Genomic DNA, 23328 nt, shown 5'->3' on the forward strand with positions numbered 1-23328 from the left:
CGTTCCTGTGTTGTTTTTTTTGGTGTTTGCCTGCCGCTACCGATTCCGAAAGGGTGTTTTCCATTTAATTCTACGGTTTTATTTTTGGTTTCTTGCCTTGCTTAAGCTTCTGAAAGGTGATTTTCAGCAGCCTCTATTATTTCTTTATTTTATTTTTTAAGATGCGTAGCCTACAGCTGTTTTTCTTTTGTTACGCTTTTTTATTTTTGGCTGGCAACATTCCGAGAGGTGGCGTACTTTCGTTTTTGCATTTTATTTTGGGGTTTTTCTCTAAAAGTCGGTTTCCGATTGTTCCTGCATTTTTTTTTAATTTTTATAAAGTTATTCGACTTTGAAAAGATTAAACCGCATGTTTTTAGCTTTTTAAGTGTACAGTGCTTATAGATTGTAAAAGGCGACCTTGTTATGTTTAGCTATTTGCTTCTAAATTCTAAATGCCTGTAATTTCTTTTGATTTGGATATTGTTCGGTCAAATCATTGGTAATGCTTTTTCTCAAAACCATTTAACGTGATTTGGTCCCGTTATCACCAGAAAGTTAAAAAAAAAAACTCTGGACATTTATTCATAGACTCAAATTCTGTAGAATCGAATACTGAACTATCGATATTTGTAGATTTTATTTTGATAAAAAAGGGGCGAAATGAGTAGTAAGACGAAATGAGTATTTCGTAGACGCGCTGTATTGCTATAAAGTTCGTGAAGGCCTTTTTGTGAAGGTAATGTAAAAGATATGCTACGACATTTGTATTAGTTCATTTCTAGGCGTTGTCTCTCATTTTCGACCAAGGCCTCTTTCCATGCTACTTTGAAAGGTGAAACGAGGTGCGTATGGCGATGTTTGTCAACTCTACTGATAAACCAATGTCTTAGCCAGATAATCCGTCACTGGTAGTCTGCCACTCTTCCCTTCGATCACGATTTGCCATATAGGGAATTATCCTATTAGCATTAAGGGAGAAAGGCGACCGCAGTTACGATTTTTCTCGCGATATATCCGATAGCGCCGTACTATTCAAGTTGTAGACGATGTTCAGATTGCAATTTTGCCAATTAGTTTTGTATATTTCTACAAGGGCGATAAGAAAACAAATCATTTTGGTGTTTTATGCAAAGATTATTTCTACAGATAGTTTGGTAAAGAGGGAACAACCAAAGTGGTGAACACATTCGTATGTTAAAAATATGTTATAGCATTAATTATGTTTTTAATGCAAAATTATGTATAACCATTTTTCATATACTGGTATAGGCCTGGCAGGGCACTTGGGATAAATAATATAGCTCGCTTATTCGTTCGTAAAACATTTCCTAATTTTAATTTTCCCTGCTTAACCTATCTAAAAATTACGGAATTAGTTTTGATTACAATTTGTATCGAATTCATTCAAAATTTACCGCTTCGTACACCGGCAGTGAACAAATTTACAGCGTTTATTTTATAGGTACAAACACCGACATTGGGAGGCGCGTACTGCTTTCAACAAGCCAATTGCAATTCTATATTTGCTAATTCGGTTTCCTCTTTGGCGTGCGGCGTTATATTACAATGCGTGACACCCGCAATAGCGTCGAAAATACGCAGATTTTTGTGGTGTAACCCCTGGGCGCTAATACTGTCGTTTCGCGGTTATATCAGGTCGTGGATGTCAAAATAATGTACAATGCTAATGGAGAAATGTCTGGCCGAGGTTGTGTCGCGGGCCGACAACAACAACAACAACAACAACAACAACAACAACAAAATGAAGAATTTAAATATGCAATGATGCAAGCAGTGTATTAGGGGTGCTGATTTGAGTAGATTGGCGACTCTCGTACCTTTTGCAGGCTATTTAGGTGCACTATTATTAGCAATATACCTCCCAATGAAAAAAACAGTCACTTTTAACCAAACGTATAACAAAGACACTTAAGTAAACGTCCAAATAAGTTCAATAAGCCAAATAGCTTGCACCAAGTTAGCAGTCAAATAACCTTGCCTTCAAGGTTAGTGTGAAGACTTTTAAAACTATAGTTAGGTGAAATTGACTTCAATAGTGTAATTGGAAAAAAAATTAGCCAATTTTTAGGCACAGTTAACTTTCAAAAGCGTTTCTAGAATCATCGACACGAAAAATCATTAAAGATTTTTTCATTTAAAAATACTTGGGGTGCACTCGACCTTAGTTATCACAAAACAGTATTAGGATATAGGTATTAAACAAGGTAATTAAAATAGGATTTTCGGAGATCCACGTGTGTCAAGTTGTAGATTCAAAAAAATCTTAAAAAATTAAAAAAAATATATATGAATGTACTATGCACCACGGGACACATTGTGGGTTCCACGGGCACATTGTGCCCGAAAATACTTTAAAAAATACTTTATGGGTTAGTTTCTTAAATGCACAGGATGAAGTCTACTTTTATTTCATACAAAATTTCCATATATAAAACAAAACAAGCACCCTTTATGTTATATCAAGGGTACGCTGGCACAGAAGAAAATCCTATTGGGTGATCTATACAGCGCATAAATACGCGAACGCTGCAAGTTTCGTTTATAAACGGGGCAAAAGCATCCGGCCTTCCAATTCCGTTTCTTAACGAATCGGTTTGCAGCAACTATAGGCAGCACACGTCGGTTCTGCTGACGCCCACAGCACTCTTAGTCACTTGCATTTTTCAATATTTTTCAACTGTAGTTTCCCTTGCAGCTATTTGGAGACGGGGACAATGGAAAGGATGTCGACGTGTTCCAGGAAGAACGCCTCGACGAATCAGCCTTCTCCGCTGGTGAGTGGACTTTCAATTTGCTAATGTATTGTCTCATGAAATGGCCTATTGTGTTCGATTTAATGAAGCCGAGCGTTGTTGCAATCGTAAGTGCTCCTCTGTCCTTGTGCATATACATACACACTATGTATAGAGTTGTTCAGCGCTTTTACCGATTTTGCATTGAACGTCGCTTTTTTAGTCGGTTGGAAATTACCGTTTGACAACTACGTGGGCACAAAAAAGAAATGATTAGTTTATTTTGAAATTTAAAAAAATTAAAAAATAAATTAAAAAAAATTTGACCAAAGGCTTTCCTCTATCAACTATGTGTCTTTGAGAAAACCTCTTACATTAGCAACGAAATTTCGCCCTAAAAGGTCTAGATGTATCGTTTTATGTTGCATGTTGACTTCCGAGCTTTTTGAAGGTTTATTGATATCCACCGACAATATTAACCAAATTTGACAAGAAATTGACCGCCACGAATTCCTAATTTACAACGACATTCTTCAAGTTTATATTCTCCTTAAGGATGTGAGATGCCACACAACTCACCAATGTTAAAGCGTGGCTCTTTTTTCAATGGGCCAGCGAAACTAGGAAGTAATATATGCCCGGGGATGGTCCACACCTCCTATCGGCAATGTGTGACGTCACGCAACCTTGCGTTCTGCAGGGTGACGTCACGCCTGCTATTGTGTCGTGACAGCACGAGCCGGCGTCATAGCAGGAAACTGGGCGCAATTGGGAAACTCCTTTAGATTCTAGACGGAAATGATGCAAGGGCTGCAAGTTGTAAATTGAGATGGCTTGGATTGCAAAGGTTGCCTTTGAATGACGAGGAACCGGATTAAGACTCACGTTTTAACCTTGGCCAGAACGAATTGTGGCATTGGCCCGTAAACTTCCACAATCAGAATCAAACGAAAAGGAAAATATAAAAGGCAGAAAAAGTTGTTAAAAATTAAATCGTTTTCCTTGTACTGCCGAATCCCATATTGGAATAAGATAGTTTTCAAAGAAACAGCGTGGATGAGAAGTAAAGGTGCAACTAGTTTGTAAACATAGTGTATCGGCGATTTATTATGCGAGACGAACCGCGTGTTTGATGCATGATCTTCGTTTAACTTCTTTATGGCGGAAACTGCCACTTCTCACAAATTGCCGGGGAACCCGAACTGGGCAGTTTTGTTTACACTCGAGAACAAAAAAAACCTTGTGTCGCGTTGAGGTGATCGTCGCACCATCGCTTATTCTTTAACCCGAGTTTATACGCCTTTTCAAAAACATTTTTCCAAAAGGTAACTTTACGCCCTTTGCGCCCACTAGCGGAAATACACGCCAATCATTAACTTTATTAGAAGAAAAAAATTAATTGCGTCGGGTAGCTAAAGTTTTTGGCGTATTTTTGCGAGCCGTTGTGCATAATAATAAAGATGTGTATGAAACGTACTTTCGAATTTAGAGAATCTTTTGCAGAACATAAATTAGAAAAAAATGTGATTGGTTAATAAGAGATGTGTTGTTGACTGTGACTTATTAAATACAGTAAATGCACGATTATTTTTTGAAGAGAGGAAGAAATTTAAATTACGCCGTTCAAGAATTAATCTTTAGGAACGTCCACACAGCATTACACCTGGAACAATTTGTCTACCCAGACAATTGAACATTCACACTAAAATGTTTTCAAATGATGTATACACACATTACGCGCTTTCTAATATTCTGAATCGCATAGTTTTGCCACTCTATCAGCAGTAGCGCTACAGTTGCAAGCGGTGCCAGTGTGCCACCCAACTCGGACGCGAACATCCGTTAATCGGCTCGCGAAACCTAATCCCGAAAGCGCTAAACCTTGGTCGCCTTTTCGCCAAATCGAGCGCGTCAACTTTTGCTTCTTGATGGATTGCGACGAGCAGAACGCCGATTGTTTACGTTTAAATTTGGCCGCAGTTGCAGCAACAGCATGCAATCTGCATTGTTCAAACGCCCACTCGCCTTTCCACCTTTGTTACGTCACTAACGAGCGGAATTAACGGTACAACGCGCTGTTGTCAGCCCTGTACACCGTACAAGCCCACGCTCGCTTTCCCTCGCGCGAGAGACACACACCAGACTATATTCAGGTCGTATTGCAGGCTATGTATGGCAGCAACTCCTAGTTGAAGTCAGCTTAAGCTCAAATGCACGATTTCGCGGTGTGTATTCACCTTGAATATATCCGATGGAAATGGCTAAAGTAACGCGGATTTTGCACCACAATAAAGTCGCGTAACGTGTGAAGGTTAATGCTGCCTCAAGCTGCATTTTCTGTACCAGGGCGATTTTTTCTATTACGGGTGACAAGGTAAAAAATTGATTATATATCGTATTCGTATCGATGGTGTTTGTTAAACCGATTAGTCGGCCACATGAAAATGTTGGCGGATGTTTAAGAGTATATTTGCTGCTGCTTGCCCTAGTTCACTTTACTCCCTAAAACGTGTAATGCATCAGCTTAAAAGGGCATTCAGTGACGATCCGTACTAGAGTGGCACAACGTAGCAACTGTGTCGGTTTCAAGCGGTTCCAGCGAATCAATTGAAAGGTCCCGACATTTGCGGCCTAGCCCTCTGCTCTGTGGTCGCGTTTCGGATGATCTTCGGCATTTCGCGGTGCGTTTTGCGTCACTTTTAAGCCGGTTCAGTTCGAATTAACTGCGGGCCGGGTTTCTGCTTACTGGGCGTGAGCCCTCGGAACGTCAACAATACACGGCGCCGCTCGGGATTAGCGTTTAAAGGGAAAATCGCCTTGCCGACGCGACGTCGCAGCAGCGCTGATCGACGTTTGTCAAGTTGTTGATTGTGACGTCATCAAAAAAAAATTAGGTGGCGCGTTGGGGTGTTCCGCTGCGCCACCTAGCGCATAAAAGTATTTATTGTTTGCTGAGTAAAACTTATTCTTGATTCCCTATCGGAATGTGATTTAAACTAGGAATGTCTGATATTTCCTTTTATCCAATATTCAATATTTTAGACGACGTCATAAGTTTGGTTAAACGAGTCAAATAGTTGAAAATGAAACATGCATAGGTATTTTTACAGGTCATTAGGTCAAAATTAGCTCAAGCTTCAAGTAATTGAGTTACTTTTAGTTGCTAACCTATTGTTTTTTTAATAAATTAACCTTTCAAAGTAGAAATATGTGTGTTGTATTGCAATTCAAGCAGCAATTTCTGTAGAAAGTTGGTATCGGGTGAGTAGTGTAATACTACAAATTGGTATCGAATATGAGCACAGATCCGATAATACCGGACATCCATATTCTAATTCCTTTTCATTGCTCGCAACAATTAAGTTCCTTGTCAGTTCAAGAAAGGTGAAAGTTATGATTCATGCATATCTGTTGTGTTGTACTATAATTGCTGTATAAAAGAGGGCGAATTAGTTCGTGGTACGATTTTCTTTCCTTATAAAGTTTCGCCAGAAGTATACGGCATGCTGTCTGTCGGCAGTGACATCACGAAACAGGCTAAATCGGATCCCATTACTGCATGTCTTATTAAATAATTGATATTGGCAAGGTCTGAGAAGGCTCGTTTTCTTGGCGCGCACGTTTTTTACTTCTAGCGTTTGCTTTTCGGGGAGGAAACGTCTTTTTTTGTTCAGTCGCGCGCGTTTTTTCTCCTTGTGTGAACGTGCGCGAAGTGTCTGCGTCTGGCCGTTTTTCATGTAATTCGCCCGAAGTGTATTCAGTTTGGAAAAGGCCAGTTGGATTAGGCTTGTGCATGTGTTGTTCAAGCGTATGATTTCCTAGACAGGTTTAACGTCTGCTCGTAATCAAATAACGTTAGTAACTTTAGGATAGCGTTTAAAGTAGTTCTTTGCCTGTTTTTAGCACAGAAAAAGCTGTATGATATACATCTTACAAGATTTGGCTTCTTGTAGGTTTCTTATGATACAGGGCGTTTAATTGTATATTGTTTTGCCGAGACGTAAAGCGACGGAGTATACCCTGTAGTGCGAAGGATTTCGAAGGCCGGCTCAAACCCTCTGCTTTTCCACCGAGGCATGAAAAGCGCCGACAACTGCTGTCTGACGTCACAAACGGGTAAGCTAGGAGAAGCGGTTGTGGCCGCTAGCGGCGCCACGCTGCTGCTGCTGTTGTTGTTATTGTAGCGCCCGGTTTTAGAAACGGGGGCTTTGCGTGTGACGCATAGTGTGTTGTTTGAGGGTGTGGAGAAATTGCATGTCTGTCTTGAACCGATGGGCCGAGACCTTTTATTGGGTGCTGTATTATGTGCACACCGCCGCACTTCTGCGCAAGATGCTTACCTGGTTCAGACGTAGAAAAGATACCAATGCCTTTACATAAGTATGTAGCATTTTGTTAAGGTTTTGATTAAATCTTTATTCATTTTCACCATCAGATGACAAACAAATGCTACCTATTGTTGTATAGGCTCTTGAATTTTGTTCTACGTAACTATACCTCCAGCCAATATACATATACCTGGTATTCTTTATAGTTATGTAATACATTCGAAAACTTACTCTTTTAACCTGGTGCGAACTCAGCCCAAACTCGACCTAAAATTCATGACGCATTTGCGCGGTCTTATCGCTTTATGGCATAGTTTTTTACGTGCGCAATCGTGGCAAACCTGTCTCGTTTGACGTGATTCTCGCCAAGCAACTTGAACAGACGTCATGAGTACACCTGAAAAAGGAAAAGTTTAGATAAGGAACACCAAAGCGAACTTTTTCCAAATTGCTCCGTTCTGCCATTATGCAGAATTTTTTATTTTCCAACTTAACTTGCCTGACGACTTTAAATACCGAACATATCATAGAAAATGGTAGCCGACTGTTTAGTACAAACTGGCGGTATTTATCCAGCTTGTTCCCGAGGTTCCGACGCTCAACAAGTCAGTGTTTTTAAACTTGAGAGGAATAACTTGCAGGTTGCATATCTTTTAGTTTTTGTTGGCAAACTTGTTGAAATTAAACAGCATTAAACAGCGTAAAGTAAGAATTGTGCACTAAAAGTGACTGATTTTTTAACTTTATTTAAGTTACTAACGCAGAACCGTTTTGTCAAACCACTTTGATTGATGTGAGACTCGACATTCGTTCATAAAGAGATATATTTACTACTTTCGTTACAAACGTGTGAATTGCATTGACATGATGCCTTAAAACAAACATTCATGGCCTAACTTGTTAATTCCTAAAGATATTTTCCTATGTGTTGATCAGAAGTAATCTTCAGTCCGCTAAAAGGATGTAGTACACAGTAAGTAAATCATCTTTAAATCAGGAATCGGTCCTTGCCATTAATTCAGTCACGTCGGTGTGATTTGTTGCTCACGTCTCAGGCCTGTCGGATGTGCTTTACAAAGTGAAAAATTACCAGCGCTTGCAAACATCGTATTGCTTAAACAGCGACATTGTGTGGTGACTGATCAGTTTGCCTTACGCCTAAAAAAGATATTTTGTGCGGTTTAACAATAAACTATTTAGTTTAAAATTTTGGAGCATAATGGTTGGAAGTTGTAGTAAGACGTAATAAGAATATCAAAGCCCATACAGAAGTAGGTATCATTTTGGTCGTTTCGAATAACTCTTTATTCATTTTCAACATAGTTTAAAATGTTTTTGACAAAACTTTGTTCATGTCGTGGTGCCATCTATATTCCGTTTTTATTCAAAGCTTCCACAATTGTTTTCGGTATAGTTGTAGTTGAAATAGCGTCGACCCTTTGGCAGAGACAGTGGATTAAAGTCATCTCTCCCCTGCCAAGTTATGTATTCCAACTGACAGGATTTTTTAATTATAATAGGTCAAAGTTAATCGGCAATTCATCTGAAAAACTCGAATATGGTTACATTTGTTTTTAAGTTTTTTAAAAATATGTTTAGATTTGCTCTTTTAAGTTTCTTTTACGTATCATCATGTAGAAAAACATCCGTAACGCACCAGATCGCTAACGTTATATTCGGGAACCCTAAAGTGTTTACTTTGTATTTTCTCTTCGTCGACTTGTCATAGGCTGCGAGTCAATGCAGTTAAAAAAATCTGAGTTAAACTTTCTGTCAACCCGCTAGAAACGAGTCGTGCAATGAATGCTCGCTTCCCGTGGGCTTGGCGCACAAACGGTGCTCAGAAAAAGATAGATATACCGGTCAGCCGAACTCCTTCCTGTCCTTACGTCACCCTGTTGCCTCGTAACGTCACGTCAAATCTTAGCAGAGCTGCTGCCACAATGAACGGTGGGATGTGCAGCTCGTGTGAGGCGGTCCTTCACATCCAACGCAACACCCGTGGGCGATCGCGGAGCGCTGTGACGTCTTTCCTATTTGGCTCTTTACAGCTTCTAAAGGGATCCGCGCTTCTGGCTCTCGTGCCTTTGTTCTTCGCTCTGGCAATCTTTGAAGCGCGCTGCCGGTTTGATGGAACAGTGAGGTGATAAAAACACCGCGCCTTTGAGGAAGCTCGTTGCGATTTTTTATGCGCCTGATTGTTCAGTTGTTTGTTTTTATTTTGAAAACGACATTGCGAAATGTCAATGTCGTATTGGAGCTGGAGGTTGATCATTAGGTTTTTATTGCCCAGACGTACTTCTGCTGACTTCATAAAAGTGAGGCTGTATGCATTTCCTCGGTAGCTTAAAAAATATAGCTCTATTAAGATAGAATGTATCTGGTGTCTATTTTTAGCGAGTGTATCGAATGAAAGTGTAACACGTTGTTTTACGATATTGGGACACTTTTGTATCTAGATCGAGCGATATCTCTTCAAAATTATCTTACCGTGTTCCCTTTTCACGCTAAAACCAGATTAAGCGTGCTGTTAGTGCCGTAAAATAAAAATATCCTGGACTTGGCCGCTTGCTAATCTCTGCCAGCGGTGCCGCGACGCACAAAAGCAAGAAACTCTTTGCTCTTCTGACATGAGCTCTCCGGAATCCCGGCGCCGCAGGGACACCCTGGGCGCCCGGGCCTTTCGCCGGTTCCAGCGCATCGTGTCCGTCGCCGACTTTCGGGACCTGGAGTTTTACGCCGAAACGCGCGGCTACCGCGATCTGAACGTCACCAGCAGCACCGGTGGGTTATGCCTTTCATTAAAAGAAATAGACGAATTTTGTGAAAATCGTCAGGCTTTTTATACGTTGCATTTATTTTGTAAGGAAACTCACTTGTTTGATTTTTGTTCTGTTGCGGTTGTTTTGTTCTTAATTGTATAGGTACAATAAATACCCAGAGTTTACTAACGTGTTTACCTTTATCCCGATTACCCAATATACTTTAATATATAAATTATATCTCGTTAAGTTCAAACGATTGTTTTGTAGGCTAGTTCAAAAATAAAAGATACGTTATAATCTGTAACCTTAAAAACTGACAATTAGGGATTTCCGATAATATCGGATCGGAGCCGATACCCAATGCCAAATGGTAGTATCGGTACTGGCCGATAGCGGGATGATATCGGTGCCGATCCGATACCAAATTAATAAAGTAATTTCAGACATAATGTGCGTTCAAACGCAGCACTTTCCACCTTTAAGGTTAACTTATTAAGAACGGAAGGGTAACAACTGAAGGTAACTAAACTTTGCCATAGCAAACAAAATCTGTTTTCTAGTGAACGTTTTAATTTCGCTTTTTTGATTATTTGAGCATATTAGTTACGTCATTTAGTATCAGATCGGATGGAAATACCTTTTGTCTGTTTATCGGGGTATCAGTAAGTATCAGACACTCACAACCATGGTGAAAAGGAATAGGAAGCCTTTACCAGCCCTTCGCATAAGTATTCAACTTAAGCTCGTGGCAATCGTTTGCCTTCAACATATTACGAAAAATCATCAACAGTGTGAAGTTTTTTGTCAGCAGAAGTCATAAAAAATCGCAACGTAAACCGTGTTTAAAATGCGTGTCGTTGTGGCGCCCTCCACATAAGTCGAATTTGCCGCGTTGGTCATGACTAATGACGTAACCCAATTTGTTCCATAAATCATTAAATGTATGCACAAAGGCTGGCACGCCGTAACCGGAGAGCAATTAATTTCGAATTGGTGAGGAATATCAATCGCCGAAAGGTTTGCATTTTGTTGTTGTCGTTTCCTTGACAAAGCCTGTTCCGAATTAATAACTGAGTGTTTATTAGTAGAGATAGCATCAATTTTCTCACGACCACCATAAATGTGGATCTGCAACTTTAACGTTTACCGGCTTTTTAAAATGGACGTTACGTATAAAAGTGATAGCTGAAATTTTGAAATTTTAAAGAAGAGTTCAATTAACGCTTCGTTGTGGGATGATTTGTCTCGTCAACATGATTCACCGTTAAAAATATACAGTAGGAAGAGACTCAAGCACCTGTCTGTTTCTCTGATCAACACTGTGTCTGTTCTTCAGTGATTTTGAAGTTTCTGTCCTATTTCACTTCACTATTACGTGGCATTGTGTCTCGGGTTGCTTTGCGGTTACGTTAAGTTGAGAGCGCTTTTTTCAGACAAAAATTTCCGTTTCTTATTTGAACGATAAAGACTTGTTTAGGTAGACGGTATATTTAGCGTAAGACGTTGTATTTGGCACAGGCAGACGAGAAAAGTGCGTATCTGCAGTGTATTTAAAGTGTTTATTTTTTCGATCCGTTAATATCACTGTGGTAACCTCGTAAAATACAGTCAGTATGTTAACTAGATATTAAAATAGCATAGCGAACTGGTTTGTACTATAGGACATTTAAGACAAACCACATCAACCTGTATTATAACCAAAAGTAACGAGCAGGTAGAACTTGTAGTACAGCCTAATATATATGCAGCGTGGAGTCATTTATCGCCAAAATTTGTACGAACAACGCAAACAGGGGGTGTGAAGTATCATCCACAGTTTTTCAGTAAGTGCAGGAGTTTGACATCGTCCGTTAATCTTAGAAACTTTAGTCAGATTATAAGTAACTCTTGATTATTAGCGCAGTAACAAATACTTTCCTTTTAGAATTTGCAGAAAGGTGGCCAATCACTGTTATAGAGGGATCCCGGTACTTCGTCGCCATCAGTAATACATTGAAGTCCACCCGTCCGTGTAATGCGTCATATACCTGCTTACGGCGACTTTAAGCGCTTTATTCGCCCTGCGGGTTGCCTATTCAACAACCGGCATAAGCCAAAGCTGCAATAATCCGAGCTACACTGGAGCTAAACGTCTATATTTAGGAGCTTAGTCACACGCCTCTGTCTGCTGACCCGCGCCGCCTTTTCTATTGTGCTAGGATTCGTTGGGTGGTCTTGAGACCGAGATTGGCGAATACATTTAGGCCCACTACCCCTTCCGAGTGTCCCATGCTGCGGCATGCGGTAAATAGCGGTGTAGCACGAAACAAAATACTCAACACGTGTGTGTTTTTGTTTTTTTTTGCTATTTGTTCTTCAAACCACGTCGGTTGTGTTCCTTTACAATAGGTTGGGTGAGAAACGAGTAAGCTTCCTGCCTTCGATTTTTAGATTGCGGCTAAGGAATCTTAGTAGGAGACAAAAATTATCCGATGTCAAAAAACTCAAGTACTGAAACTTGACAGGAACATGTCTACAAGCTTATAGAGCAAGACCAGACTGCACAAAGCAATATATGTCTATGTATTGACAATATGTTACATTTTGGCTGTAATTCGCTTCGGAGTATTCGGATAAACGCGTTTGTGAGCAACTTTGTTTGCTGTTTGTCGAGCATTCAGAGAGCTAATTTTAAAGAGTGTTAGTCACCGGAAGAGAGACGTTAAGTTATGCTAAATACACGCGTCTGCATTTAAATCGCCCCACGCTAAATGACAGGAGTCATATACCGCAGCTGGGCTACCGCGGCGCCGAAAGGAATGCGTTACTCAAAAGACTATTTTAAAACGCTTTCGACTATCCAATTATCTTGGGGTGCATATTTTTTAGATTTGGCCGCAATTTTAATCAACCAATTTTACTTACAGTGATAATCGGTTAGTGTACACAACGGGATGATAAAGCACGCTTTTACCCCTGCGATATTCATCCAGTTGGAGTACATTGCTCGTTCATCCAGTTCATATTTTAAAGTTAGTTCCAATTTACAGCTAGTTACATTATTTTGCTGTAGTAGTAATGGGTATCCTGAACAATGTAGATAGCTTACACTTGAGTTGTAGATTGCACACCAGTCGTCAGGAGTACCAAGAAACAACGAGGCTAAACTGACTTTTTACGAATCAAAACTGGCTTATCCAAGTTTAACGTTTGACGAAAATCAAACGTCCAAATGTGCATTTGAAAGTGTTCTTAAGCCTCCAGATTTACGCTAGATCGAGAAAGGTCCACTTAAAATCGACCCGAACCCGACCCACCGGTCACCTCGACCGCTTTACACCATATGGAAGGCCACTTGACGTCCGCCTGCCTTTTGCAGAAATTGTGTCAGTCTCACCGCCTCGTTTGAAGCGAGCGCGTGTGCCCGGAAGGCAAATTGACCGACGAAAACACGCACAACCACGCGGCTCCTTTGCCCACAATCATTCTGCCGAGCCCTCGCCTTGCTAGCGTGATTTGTGCAGTTATACCTCGTTTCGTAAGAGTCCACCTCGCTCCGTTTTGTTGCTTGGCTGATTTGTTGTGATAGATAGGATGATGGGAACCCGAAGTCGTTTTTTATTGACCGCCCGGGACAATAATGTTTTCTTTAGGGCTTTGGCAATTGCTGCCCTTTTGACAAAAAAATCAGGTTAAGCCGTCAGCCGCTTGACCAAAGTGCGATTCAGTTTATGTACACTTTGGTAGAAAGCGTAGTTTAAGGACCTCAAATGCCCGAAATCGTTTTAGGTTGGTTATTTACCGATGAGGTTACAGTTATCGAAAAGCCAAAGGACATTTGTCGCGCGTTAATGAATAGCCAGGGCTTCACGACCGACGCTGAAATATCGCACAGTTGTCCGACGTGAGCAAATAGGCCGTAGCTCGATTTCAAAGATAGCTACAGTTTGATTTGGAAGATAGCTGCAGCTATGTGTGGTGTGATCTACAAAAGCATATACGCGTGCCTGTAAATATAAAACCAGTTTAAACTGCAAACCTTACGAGATATCACCAAACAGGGGCCAAACTCTTTGTTTTCGATAAATGTCTAAATAGATGAGCGAGCTTTAAAACAAACTGACAGCTGTCGCTCAGTGTATACAGCAAAATATCGTATTACATTTTATTACCGTCTTCGTCATTGTTATGAGTTTATGTTACGTTGTTCGACCACCCGCCAGTTAACTATAACATTTTCTGTCACCCAATGTCTCTGGTAGCTTAGCCATATGTACGACAGTTTTTTACAATATAAGAGGATATTCGACCTCATTGCGAGTATTTAAAACAATATTTAAATGGAAATAAAAAATTTAGTCAAAAAAGTAATCAATTGCAGTTGGGTTAGTAATATATACTTTACCAAACATTGCAATAATAATGAAAGAAATGTCGATTTTGATCAAAAACCTTTAAAAGGCAATGCGCTTAAAATCTTTACCGGAAGTTTTCCATTCGGCTCGCACTATAGTACGGGACGTGCAGGCAAGTTACAGGGAACGTCGGCCGCCTAGCAAGTCAGGGTTCTGCAGAGCGTAAAATAACACAGGGAGGACTTAAATTCGGGGCCTCGGGCGCAAACCTGACCCAGGCAAAGCATACTGTCGATGTTGGCGGCGCGGCAGCCGGCGGCAAGGCAAAAAGAGTATTTGAGGATGGATTTGATAGAACGGTCGCGCTTGGCTGCCTGTGAAACGCTTTGCTCGCTGTTGACGTTTTGCTGGGCGCCGCGTTTACGACAGAGCGACTGGCGCACTGGCAACCTGCTATATCGAGCTTTATAATGTGCTGGCGAGCCGTGAAGCCACCAGCTTGGAATTTCTAGAGCGGCGTTCGAGAAGCGTTTTCAGAAACGAGGTTTGCAGAACGTGTCCAGTTAAGGTTTTGCCAAAATCGCTATCATTTCTTTGCGATGACAGGTCAGCCTGGCATTTTTGGTGAGCAGGACCAAGTACGCTTTACATCTCAGTTAGAAGTGGTTTTCATATGTCAACAAGCGACGTATTGTACAGAAGTGCCAGCAGAAACGGAAAGGCGAATAAACCTGTCGAAATGAACTGTTAGCCCGGCGCCGAGTAAACGACTGGCAGTCAGCTAACCACACTTCAGAAATTGTGGAGGTTTTATTCAGGCTATGAATCAGTATGCGCTTTGTGGCGTGTAAAACAAGTTGTTTTTCTAGCCTTTGAATTGCAAGCGACAGAATAGAAGCAGTGGTAAAGCCTATCTGAGAGATTTGATTCCTTTGATAAAACTACTTCTAGCGTGTGGTTTAGGTTCCCGGAAAAGCATGAAATGTCAGTCAAACAGTTGAACTGCTAATTATAGCGCGGTGACTTTTGCCATTATGTTGAATTGAATCTACTCAACCTTTAGAAAAGTTCACGACAAAACTCTATCAATTCAGAACCTGCAGTTGTAGTTTTATTCAACCCTTTTAACATTGGCGCGGTAAGTGTTTAGAAGCGGGTATAAAGAAGTAGAACCAATCCCCAACTGCTTGAAGGGATCGATATTCACTAAAATGCCATTAGGTCGATTCATATCGCAAATCTAATGTTCTGACCCTTGTCCTATCGTAACGCATTTTCCTGCTCGGCTAATGGTAATTGCCCGAAGACAGGGAAATTGATTCGCACGAGTCAAGTTGCGAATTTCGCCCGGTTAATGATTGAAGGAATGCCATTAGTGGCGACAACTTTTTTGTAAGTTAGTGGTTTCGTCGATGAAACCCAAGTTATTTGAGCCCGGTGAAAAGACGAAAACGCTCGTTTGAAAAGCAAGGCGTTTGATTGACTCGAGTAACCGCATAGTAAACACCTTAAAACTGGCAGAAAGGGCGTAGTAACCGCAATATAACATAATTCGTCAATGTTGACAAATGTGCCAGAAAGGAGTCAAAATGGAGCTCAATCCACGAAATTAAAGCCAAAATTGTCTGTTTTTAATCGATAAAACTGAAAAATTGAGTAAGGTTCGTAATCAGCCTCTAACAAAAGGTTAAAAATGCATTTTCTTGTCAAACCGGCTAAGTGTAATCAGAAAAGCTACGTTTTTTTAGTTTGCAATTTTAAAGTACCTGTTGTTCATCGGTGTGTACACGCGCAACCTCGGGACCCCTCTTATCAGGCCTTTATAACGATGCCAGCAATCAATCGGCACAAGTGCAAAATATTGACCGTATTTTTGCCGAACCCAGAGAGCGTGTTTGCTTAGAAACTTTCGAGACTCTATGGCGCGTCGGCAAACAGCATATTAAACCGACTTTAGCGATAACGATAGGTACAATACGCTTCCCAAAGACTTTGTCAAGAAAAAGCAAGCTCATAAGAAGGGAGGCTACATAAGGCACTTTTAAGACGTAATTCCTTTTCAGTCCAAATTTTCCAAATTTGTATAACGCTTTTGTCTGTTTCGATCAATATGTATCAGCGCTGCTGAATTACTTTCTTACCGTGCGTTAAACGTAATTTCCGCTCTGAATCCCTGGGCGGACGAGGCGCAACGCAACGCAACTCAGGAAAGGAAACGGTGTTATTGCGTTCGGCGTGCTAATTGCCGGCAGGTGTCATGAAATATTAATCGGCCGATACATTGCTTTCATTGGCCACACGCAATTCGACCGCAATTTGTGGCGTTTAGTAACTGGAAGTTGCAGTTGAAAACAAGAGCAGACGCGATTGTGGCGTTCATGGTTTATCACCGTGACCTATCCTGTTTAAATAAATCGATTTTGGACGTGTAAAGAGATCAAGTGGCTAATCGTGATTTCCATCAAACAACTGCAGCAGGCCCACGCTCATACAATTGGTGGCGCGCCAGTTGTTTGTTTTGGTTCAAATCAAAACTCGCTTTGCATTGCACTTCGCCGTGCAAGAGCCGTTTCGCTCGTGGTCGTCTCGTACCTTAAAACAACACGTTCGCTTGAAGGTTGCGCACTTAACGAGGCAACGTTTATTGTGCCTATATTCGATTACTCGCCGCAAGCGAGAGGTAATGTAAAAGGATTTGGTTCGTTTCGATCCGCCTGGCTTGCAGCACTGTTCAAACGTTTGAAATTATGAACAAAGCCAAAACGCGAAAGTAAGTTGATCGAGCGTTGTAAGCGCAAAAGTGTTATGTGACTGCATAATATTGATAAACGAGCACACGCGAGCACAACTTCTGGCAGAATGATGGGTTGACGCGTTGTACAGGTTTCAGAGTGACCACTTTAGCACAACATGAATAAAAAGTTTAGGTAAAATGTCTATTCGAGTGCTAGAAAAGTAGTGAAAACCCCGAGAGTGGTTCAGAACGTTTTAGTTCATGTCAAGGCTTTAAGCACAGTAAATCTCAGGACTTCTCAAGAGTCTCAATATAACGGCGCACTTTTGACAGACTTTAGGTGGTAAGGGCCCTAAATCACACCTGTAATCAACAGCGCAGGTCTTCCACAGACTGCAGTCAGCTCACAGGCCAGTTGAAAGCCAAGTGCAGCCGCATGCAATACAGGAAGCTGCATTACGCGGCGCACAATTTTTTTGGGCGTATCCGTTTAAAAAGCCCTGCAATCTTTGCGCTCAAAGTGCCCAACAATTGCTCGATAAGGCGTGACAAGGTACCAGCAGTTACCCGGGCTGCGCTTGTCCCCAAGGCGCGCTTAAACCGCCCAAACACTCGACGAATTCGCCACGTTTTAGTGACTCGCTTGCCAGCTGACCGACGTGGGACGTGCACTTTACGAATTCCTTCATTACTCCCTTGTGACTTGTATCTCGGTATTAACTTTTCGGGGTGGCTTATCGCCGCCGTTAGCTTATCGCCGCGAGGTTCGGATTATAAGTCACGCGCCCAGTAATGTCACTTTGTTTTGTTTGGCATTTCAGATCAAGTTATTACGAAAATTGCGTTTAAGCTACGTCAGACTAGTGCTATATTAAACTGTTGCCGAATTCTATTAGGCTGTGCAACTGTTGCCGAATCACTACACGCTACTGTTTCGCTTTAATCTGCCAATGTGCGCAACGTACTTCACGCCCCACTTTGTACTGTCCCTCCTTCAATCCTGACTTTAACAACGTGTACAAAACAAAATCTCACCCACTGAACAACCGATCATTGTCTCGTAACAATGAGCCGACCGAGGAGCCGAAAGTCCGAAGATTTGAACGTAAACAAAGTTGAATCAGCCGGGCCGTCGAGCCCCACTGGGCGCACTCTGCCCCGCACGCCCCGCACCCCGAAAAAGGGGACCAAAAGGTTCTCATTTGTGTCGACGCGCATCGGAATACGCAGGTCTGGCAGCAGACGAAGGCACAGGAGCTCCAGTAGACGGCGGAATAGCCTCAGCAGACGTTCTTCCGGCTTGTACGGCGTTGACCAGCACGGTAAAGTCTAAAAGTCTTTAAGTCTATATAGCGTACTGATGCTATGGTAGTTCACTACGTGTGAATTGAAACCTTGTTGTAGGATTTATGATTATTAGTGAAGCTTTTGATTGAGAAATACTGAGGAATTGCAATATTAAATGGGTGACAAACCGATAGCCCATAGTGTGGTTTTTGTAATTCGAGTCGCCTGTAAAAACCCTGTTTCATGTGTTTGGCTTTGTGGTGTTCAACAGGGCTAGATATAAAACGCTTGCCAGTTTTTTCTCCTACGTCAGTGTGGAAAACCTCATATATTTTCGCCGCACTGTCCCAGCGGGATATCTCCGAAAAAAATAGTTTGATATGTTTTGCAGTTTCGTATGCTTTCACTATTGACGTAAATCTGTGAGTAAACGTTGCCAACAATAACATTCAATTTCGCTTCTCTAGACAGAATACTCTTGTTGTACGCCACGTAACTGAAAATCGTTTACACAAGTGGCGGGTAGGTGCTGGAACGAGTATATCTATCAGGGTTCGAAACCGTGAACAAGTCTTTTCTTTCATTGCCAGTCATGCGAATGCACCATTACCCACTATTGGGTGCTAGAGGCAGAATTGCGTTTTGTAACTCGAAGTGGCGCATCCCTTGTCATGTTATGGGTGGCGGCTGTAACGCGATAAGGCCACCAAACGAAGCATTTAGCAACTTTTGGTGTCCGGTTGCCTCTATTTTAAATGGTTTGTTTTGTCGAGCGGTGGGAAATAAGTCTGCTGCCGCGACCCTGGCACCTGGTGTCGATTTCATGTGGCTTCAAACCGGTCAGCTGACTTGTTTGGCAAACCGTGGCACCTCTACCCATTTTCTAAAGTTGTGCGTATTTTGTCACCATTTGAATTTTAAAGGCACGCACTGTACGGTACATGGTTTTCAAGCGCAATACTACTAGATTTCCACGTCTGTTGAGACTCGCATCACACCCATATTTGTACTTTAAAAGTGACCATCAAACCTTTGATACTTGTGATGTATAAGTGTTTAAACAAAAACCGCAATCGTCCCAAAATAACAGGCCACGCGCACCTGCGTAACTAGACAGGGTTACCCCGGTTAGTCACGTCACTAAAACGACTCCCGAGTATATAACAAACAGGGTCCGTAAACCTAACACAAACCTTAAGTCACCCAGCGCCGTCTATTCCGCCGACGCTTTTCTCCTAACCTGACGGTGAGCTCTCCCGCGATTTGACGGACGTTTGAAGCAGGTGCTTGTTCGTTTCGTTTCGTGACACGTTCGCTCACATATCGCGCTACACGATTAAAAGCACCTGCCGTCCGTCGCCGAAGCCTCACCCCGAAACATTTGCAAGCGCTTCTTGTACCTGGATGGATGTTGTTTGATATGCTGCGTTTTGAAGCTGCTGCTGTTGACCGACCTTTGCTAATCGGCTGAACGAAGCTAAGGCTGAAAGATAAGCGAAAAAATGAAACGTGGGTGACCTTCTTGAGAGAATAAATTCAGGCGTGTTTTGTGTACTAGAATAAAACAAATGTTAAAATTATACAACAAAATTAGAAAGCTACTTTGCTGGTAAAAAGTCAAATGAATAATGGAACATTCAGTTCGTTTTACAAAACAATTACTTTTCAGTTGTTGGGTGAGAGGTCGACCGTATCTGTAATAAATTTATTTACATCTGTGCACTTTTGGAATGTAGTAAAATAATTTTACATAAGCTTGATCTCAGAGTTATGTGTACGGTGTATCGTTTATGGGATGTCTGTGAAAACCGTCTCTATTTTAGTGTGTTGCCTACTTTTATAGCGTATTTTTTTTGGCAATGCTCTATACTATATTGTTGAAGAACTACCGTCTTGGTACTTTACTAACAAGTTGTAAGAGTATGGTGTATTGATAGGTTTGGAGTGGGTTTAAACAAGAAAAATTAAAAAATAATCTTTCTGAGGTAGAACACATTTAAACTAATATATCACATAAGATCACGGCAGCAAATAATATATCCACGTTAACAAATCGGTTTCCTAATTGCACAGTTGTCTGAATACCAGTTAAGTGCCTTTAATAGGTAAGGTATTCCTGCAACAACTTGCATCGAGCTGAGATTCCCTGCAATATGTTTAAGGAAGCCTACAACAACAAGCTAATGCTATGCGTTGTTGCACGTGAGACTGTGTGTTTGTGTCCACGTAAACGCGGCATTATCGGTGCTCCTAAATCCGATTTATTGCTTAATTGCAATGCTTTGTAATTCTAACGTGCTATTATTATATGGATATAACTACAGCGTTGTTAGAGAAGTTTTACTACTTTCAATTAGCCTCGTTTATGTTTGTTGTTTCGCAAGGAACCTTACGTTTGTTTCGACCATCAGCACAGCAATGTTGCAAGAATGTTGTTTTGATCCAACTATCGTGTTTTGTCGTGTGTACATAAACGTTGTTAGCGCAACCAGGATGCCCATCTGCCAACGCTATGATATTGAAAAACAGCTTTGATCATACGTTGGCTCCAACAAGTGTTACTTGTTCCGCAGTAAATTTGGCAAATTTTAAATAAAGAGTTTTTATTAAATATGGCAAACTTAAAATTATTTTTGCGAGTTAAAACCGCCAAATTATTAAATTTTAAGAACCTTAAAGCACTTCTCCTCTTGTTATCGTTTGACGTAAATTCGGGAAACACCCTTCGGAGAGGTATCCCCATGCCGCGGCTCACATTACGTCAAGTGCGGATTTTTCCCACCCTCTTTGCAATAATTGGCCTAATTTCGTGTATTTCTTCTCCAGATTCAACCTCGGACAACAGGAGACGCAACCAGGCATCGGAAAATGTGCTAAGTCCCACCAAAGATGGCGTATCGGTAAGTCGATCAATTCTTTTAATTATGGCACAAAAAACATACTCTTTTCACTCGCGCATAGACAACAATACAAGCGTGCGAAAGCCAAACTAAAATTCGAATTTCCTTAGTTTATAGAAAAAATTTAAGAATTAATCAATTTCACGAAGACAGAGCTTCACAACCATCGTTAAGTCGCGGCACAACTTTAACAACAATTTACCGAGCAGCCTACTATAACGGTGAATATATTTTTTGGGGTAAAAGCCAAAAACAAATCCTAATGTCTGGTTACGTGTACCACATTCGATTCTTTTGTGGGTAGAGATTCTGGGTTTTTAAGGGTAAACCAGGAGCCATCCTGAAATCCTACTTACCAATATTAAAAAAGCAGTACATCTTTACCACTAACAGCTGTGATTCTGGTATGCAAAAGTTGGCAAAAGTGTCAAATCAAAGACGTAAAATATATGTTCGAAGAGATTACAGCCTCCATATTTGCACCTAATAAAAATAAACAGCTAAGTAAAAAGTACACAACCAACCGTCATGAAAGCTTGACCAAATCAAGCCGAACCAGAAAATATTCTTGCGCTTGGGGGAAAGCGCCTTTGGTGTGTCCACTGCCCCTCTGATGTTCCTTTTTAAAAGAGCAACAAACCCGACAAGGATGTCGGTTTCAACTTCGTGACGATCAGAGCAGCACCGATCGCAATTTGGCCGGTGTGCCGGTAATCAGTCACGACCCACTACCGGTGTTTACCACTCGACTGCCGGCCGCCACTGACCAGCAAAAGCTAGCGCAACCCCCTGAAAAGCTTAATCATATGTCGCGTGGTGACTATTTGTTCCGTCCGCCCATACGCTTGGGTAAAGGCAAGACGAAACAGTTTAAAAATCCTTTTGTGGTTTGTCGAGTGGTTATTAAAAAACATGACATAAATTATTGTCAGTTACTAAAATGTGTTTCAAGCCGTTATATCGAAGTGCTTTTTTTTGGTTAAAGTTTGGATATTTGTTTGCCGAGTTTAAGACGCTTTTATATTTGGCATCCAGACAAAGTTTGTCTCTGTTTTTGCTTTCTAAACAGCTATAGTAGGTGTCGTAACTCCATATACCCACTCTGTTTTTGTTTTCAGTAACGTAAAATCACGGTTGTATTCGCCATTAAGCGCGTTCGAATCAGCTATCTAAACAAATATTGTTTTAAAACCCTTCGCTGAGGCGAGATTTTAAATCGCATTGCAAAATATAATGTGAAATCGGTGTCTTTATACTCCTTGTATATGCATAACATATTATAAACATCAAAAAAGGTCGTTGCCCCTTTGATGTACATTGCGCACGGTTAACAGTGCGGCGTGGAATTTACACACACAAAAAAAAACAGCGCAAAACCGAAAATAAATCAGTAATTACTGCTGTCGCGCCAAAGGTGCAACTTAAAAACACGCATTTCAACAACATCCTGAGCGTCGTGCACGTCAGGACGTGGCAATTCAAAGTAAACCGTTCGCAACTTGCAAGCGTCATCGAAGCCAGTATCCCGGACGCCGCTTAAATGCACGACTGTTCCACAACACTGGACCCCGCCTCGCGACCTTTTCGATTCGATTCTGCTCGAAAATTATGCCGGGAAGCGCCTTTCAGCTTTTTGGCGCCTCGGCCGGTGTATCCCGGATTCGATTGTCACGTACGTTTGTGATTACGACGCGAGCCGAAATTTGTGCGCTTTCAACTGATTTTGCTCTATTTTCGACTACCGCGTCTTTGCAGCGCGAGAATAATTCCAGTGTTTTTCCGGTTATATAGTAACAGAATGTACTGTTAATTGGAAAGAGCAGCCACCGCGTAAAAAAATGACATAAAGAAACATTTTTTAGTCTCTTCTCTTCCTAAAAAAGTTAAAAAAAGGCGAAGACTTTGTGATTTGTTATACATTGTATAGAACGCGGCCACAGCTATGGCGCTTAAATATGTTTTTTGCAACGCAGTATCGAAATGTTCCCTGTTATCGTTTGGTCCCTACAAAAACGCAGAGGTTATATATCGCAATCGACTTCAAAGTGGAAGCAGCCATGTAAACCGGGTCCGCCCTTACAAGGCTTCCCTTCCGTGCCTTGACGTTGCCTTGACGCCAAAGCGCTTGACGCAGCTGTTCGTTCGTTCAAGGTCCGTAACGCGCGTGTCGCGACTTCCAATTGCGCCCTTTAACATGAGACGCGAGACGCGCAGTCTCGGAGGGCTGTCGCCACTGGTTTAAACA

At 41.4% G+C, this 23328-nt stretch overlaps 1 protein-coding gene across 6 annotated transcripts in view; it reads left to right on the forward strand.

Moving 5' to 3' along the window:
- Nucleotides 1-23328, forward strand: part of LOC146133385 (uncharacterized) — a 65258-nt gene that overhangs the window by 15870 nt on the left and 26060 nt on the right. For 3 of the 6 annotated variants that reach the window (XM_083397997.1, XM_083397996.1, XM_083397995.1), the window contains 2 exons: nt 2699-2777; nt 21010-21083. In XM_083397997.1, the coding sequence (XP_083254123.1) occupies nt 2699-2777; nt 21010-21083 (153 nt within the window). Of the gene's footprint in view, nt 1-1790; nt 18219-21009; nt 21084-23328 lie in introns of those variants that run through there. The other 3 variants (XM_083397998.1, XM_083397999.1, XM_083397994.1) reach the window with 3 other exon arrangements.

Source organism: Ascidiella aspersa, chromosome 9, assembly GCF_963924565.1.
Source record: "Ascidiella aspersa chromosome 9, kaAscAspe10.2, whole genome shotgun sequence".
NCBI classification, from domain to species: domain Eukaryota; kingdom Metazoa; phylum Chordata; class Ascidiacea; order Phlebobranchia; family Ascidiidae; genus Ascidiella; species Ascidiella aspersa.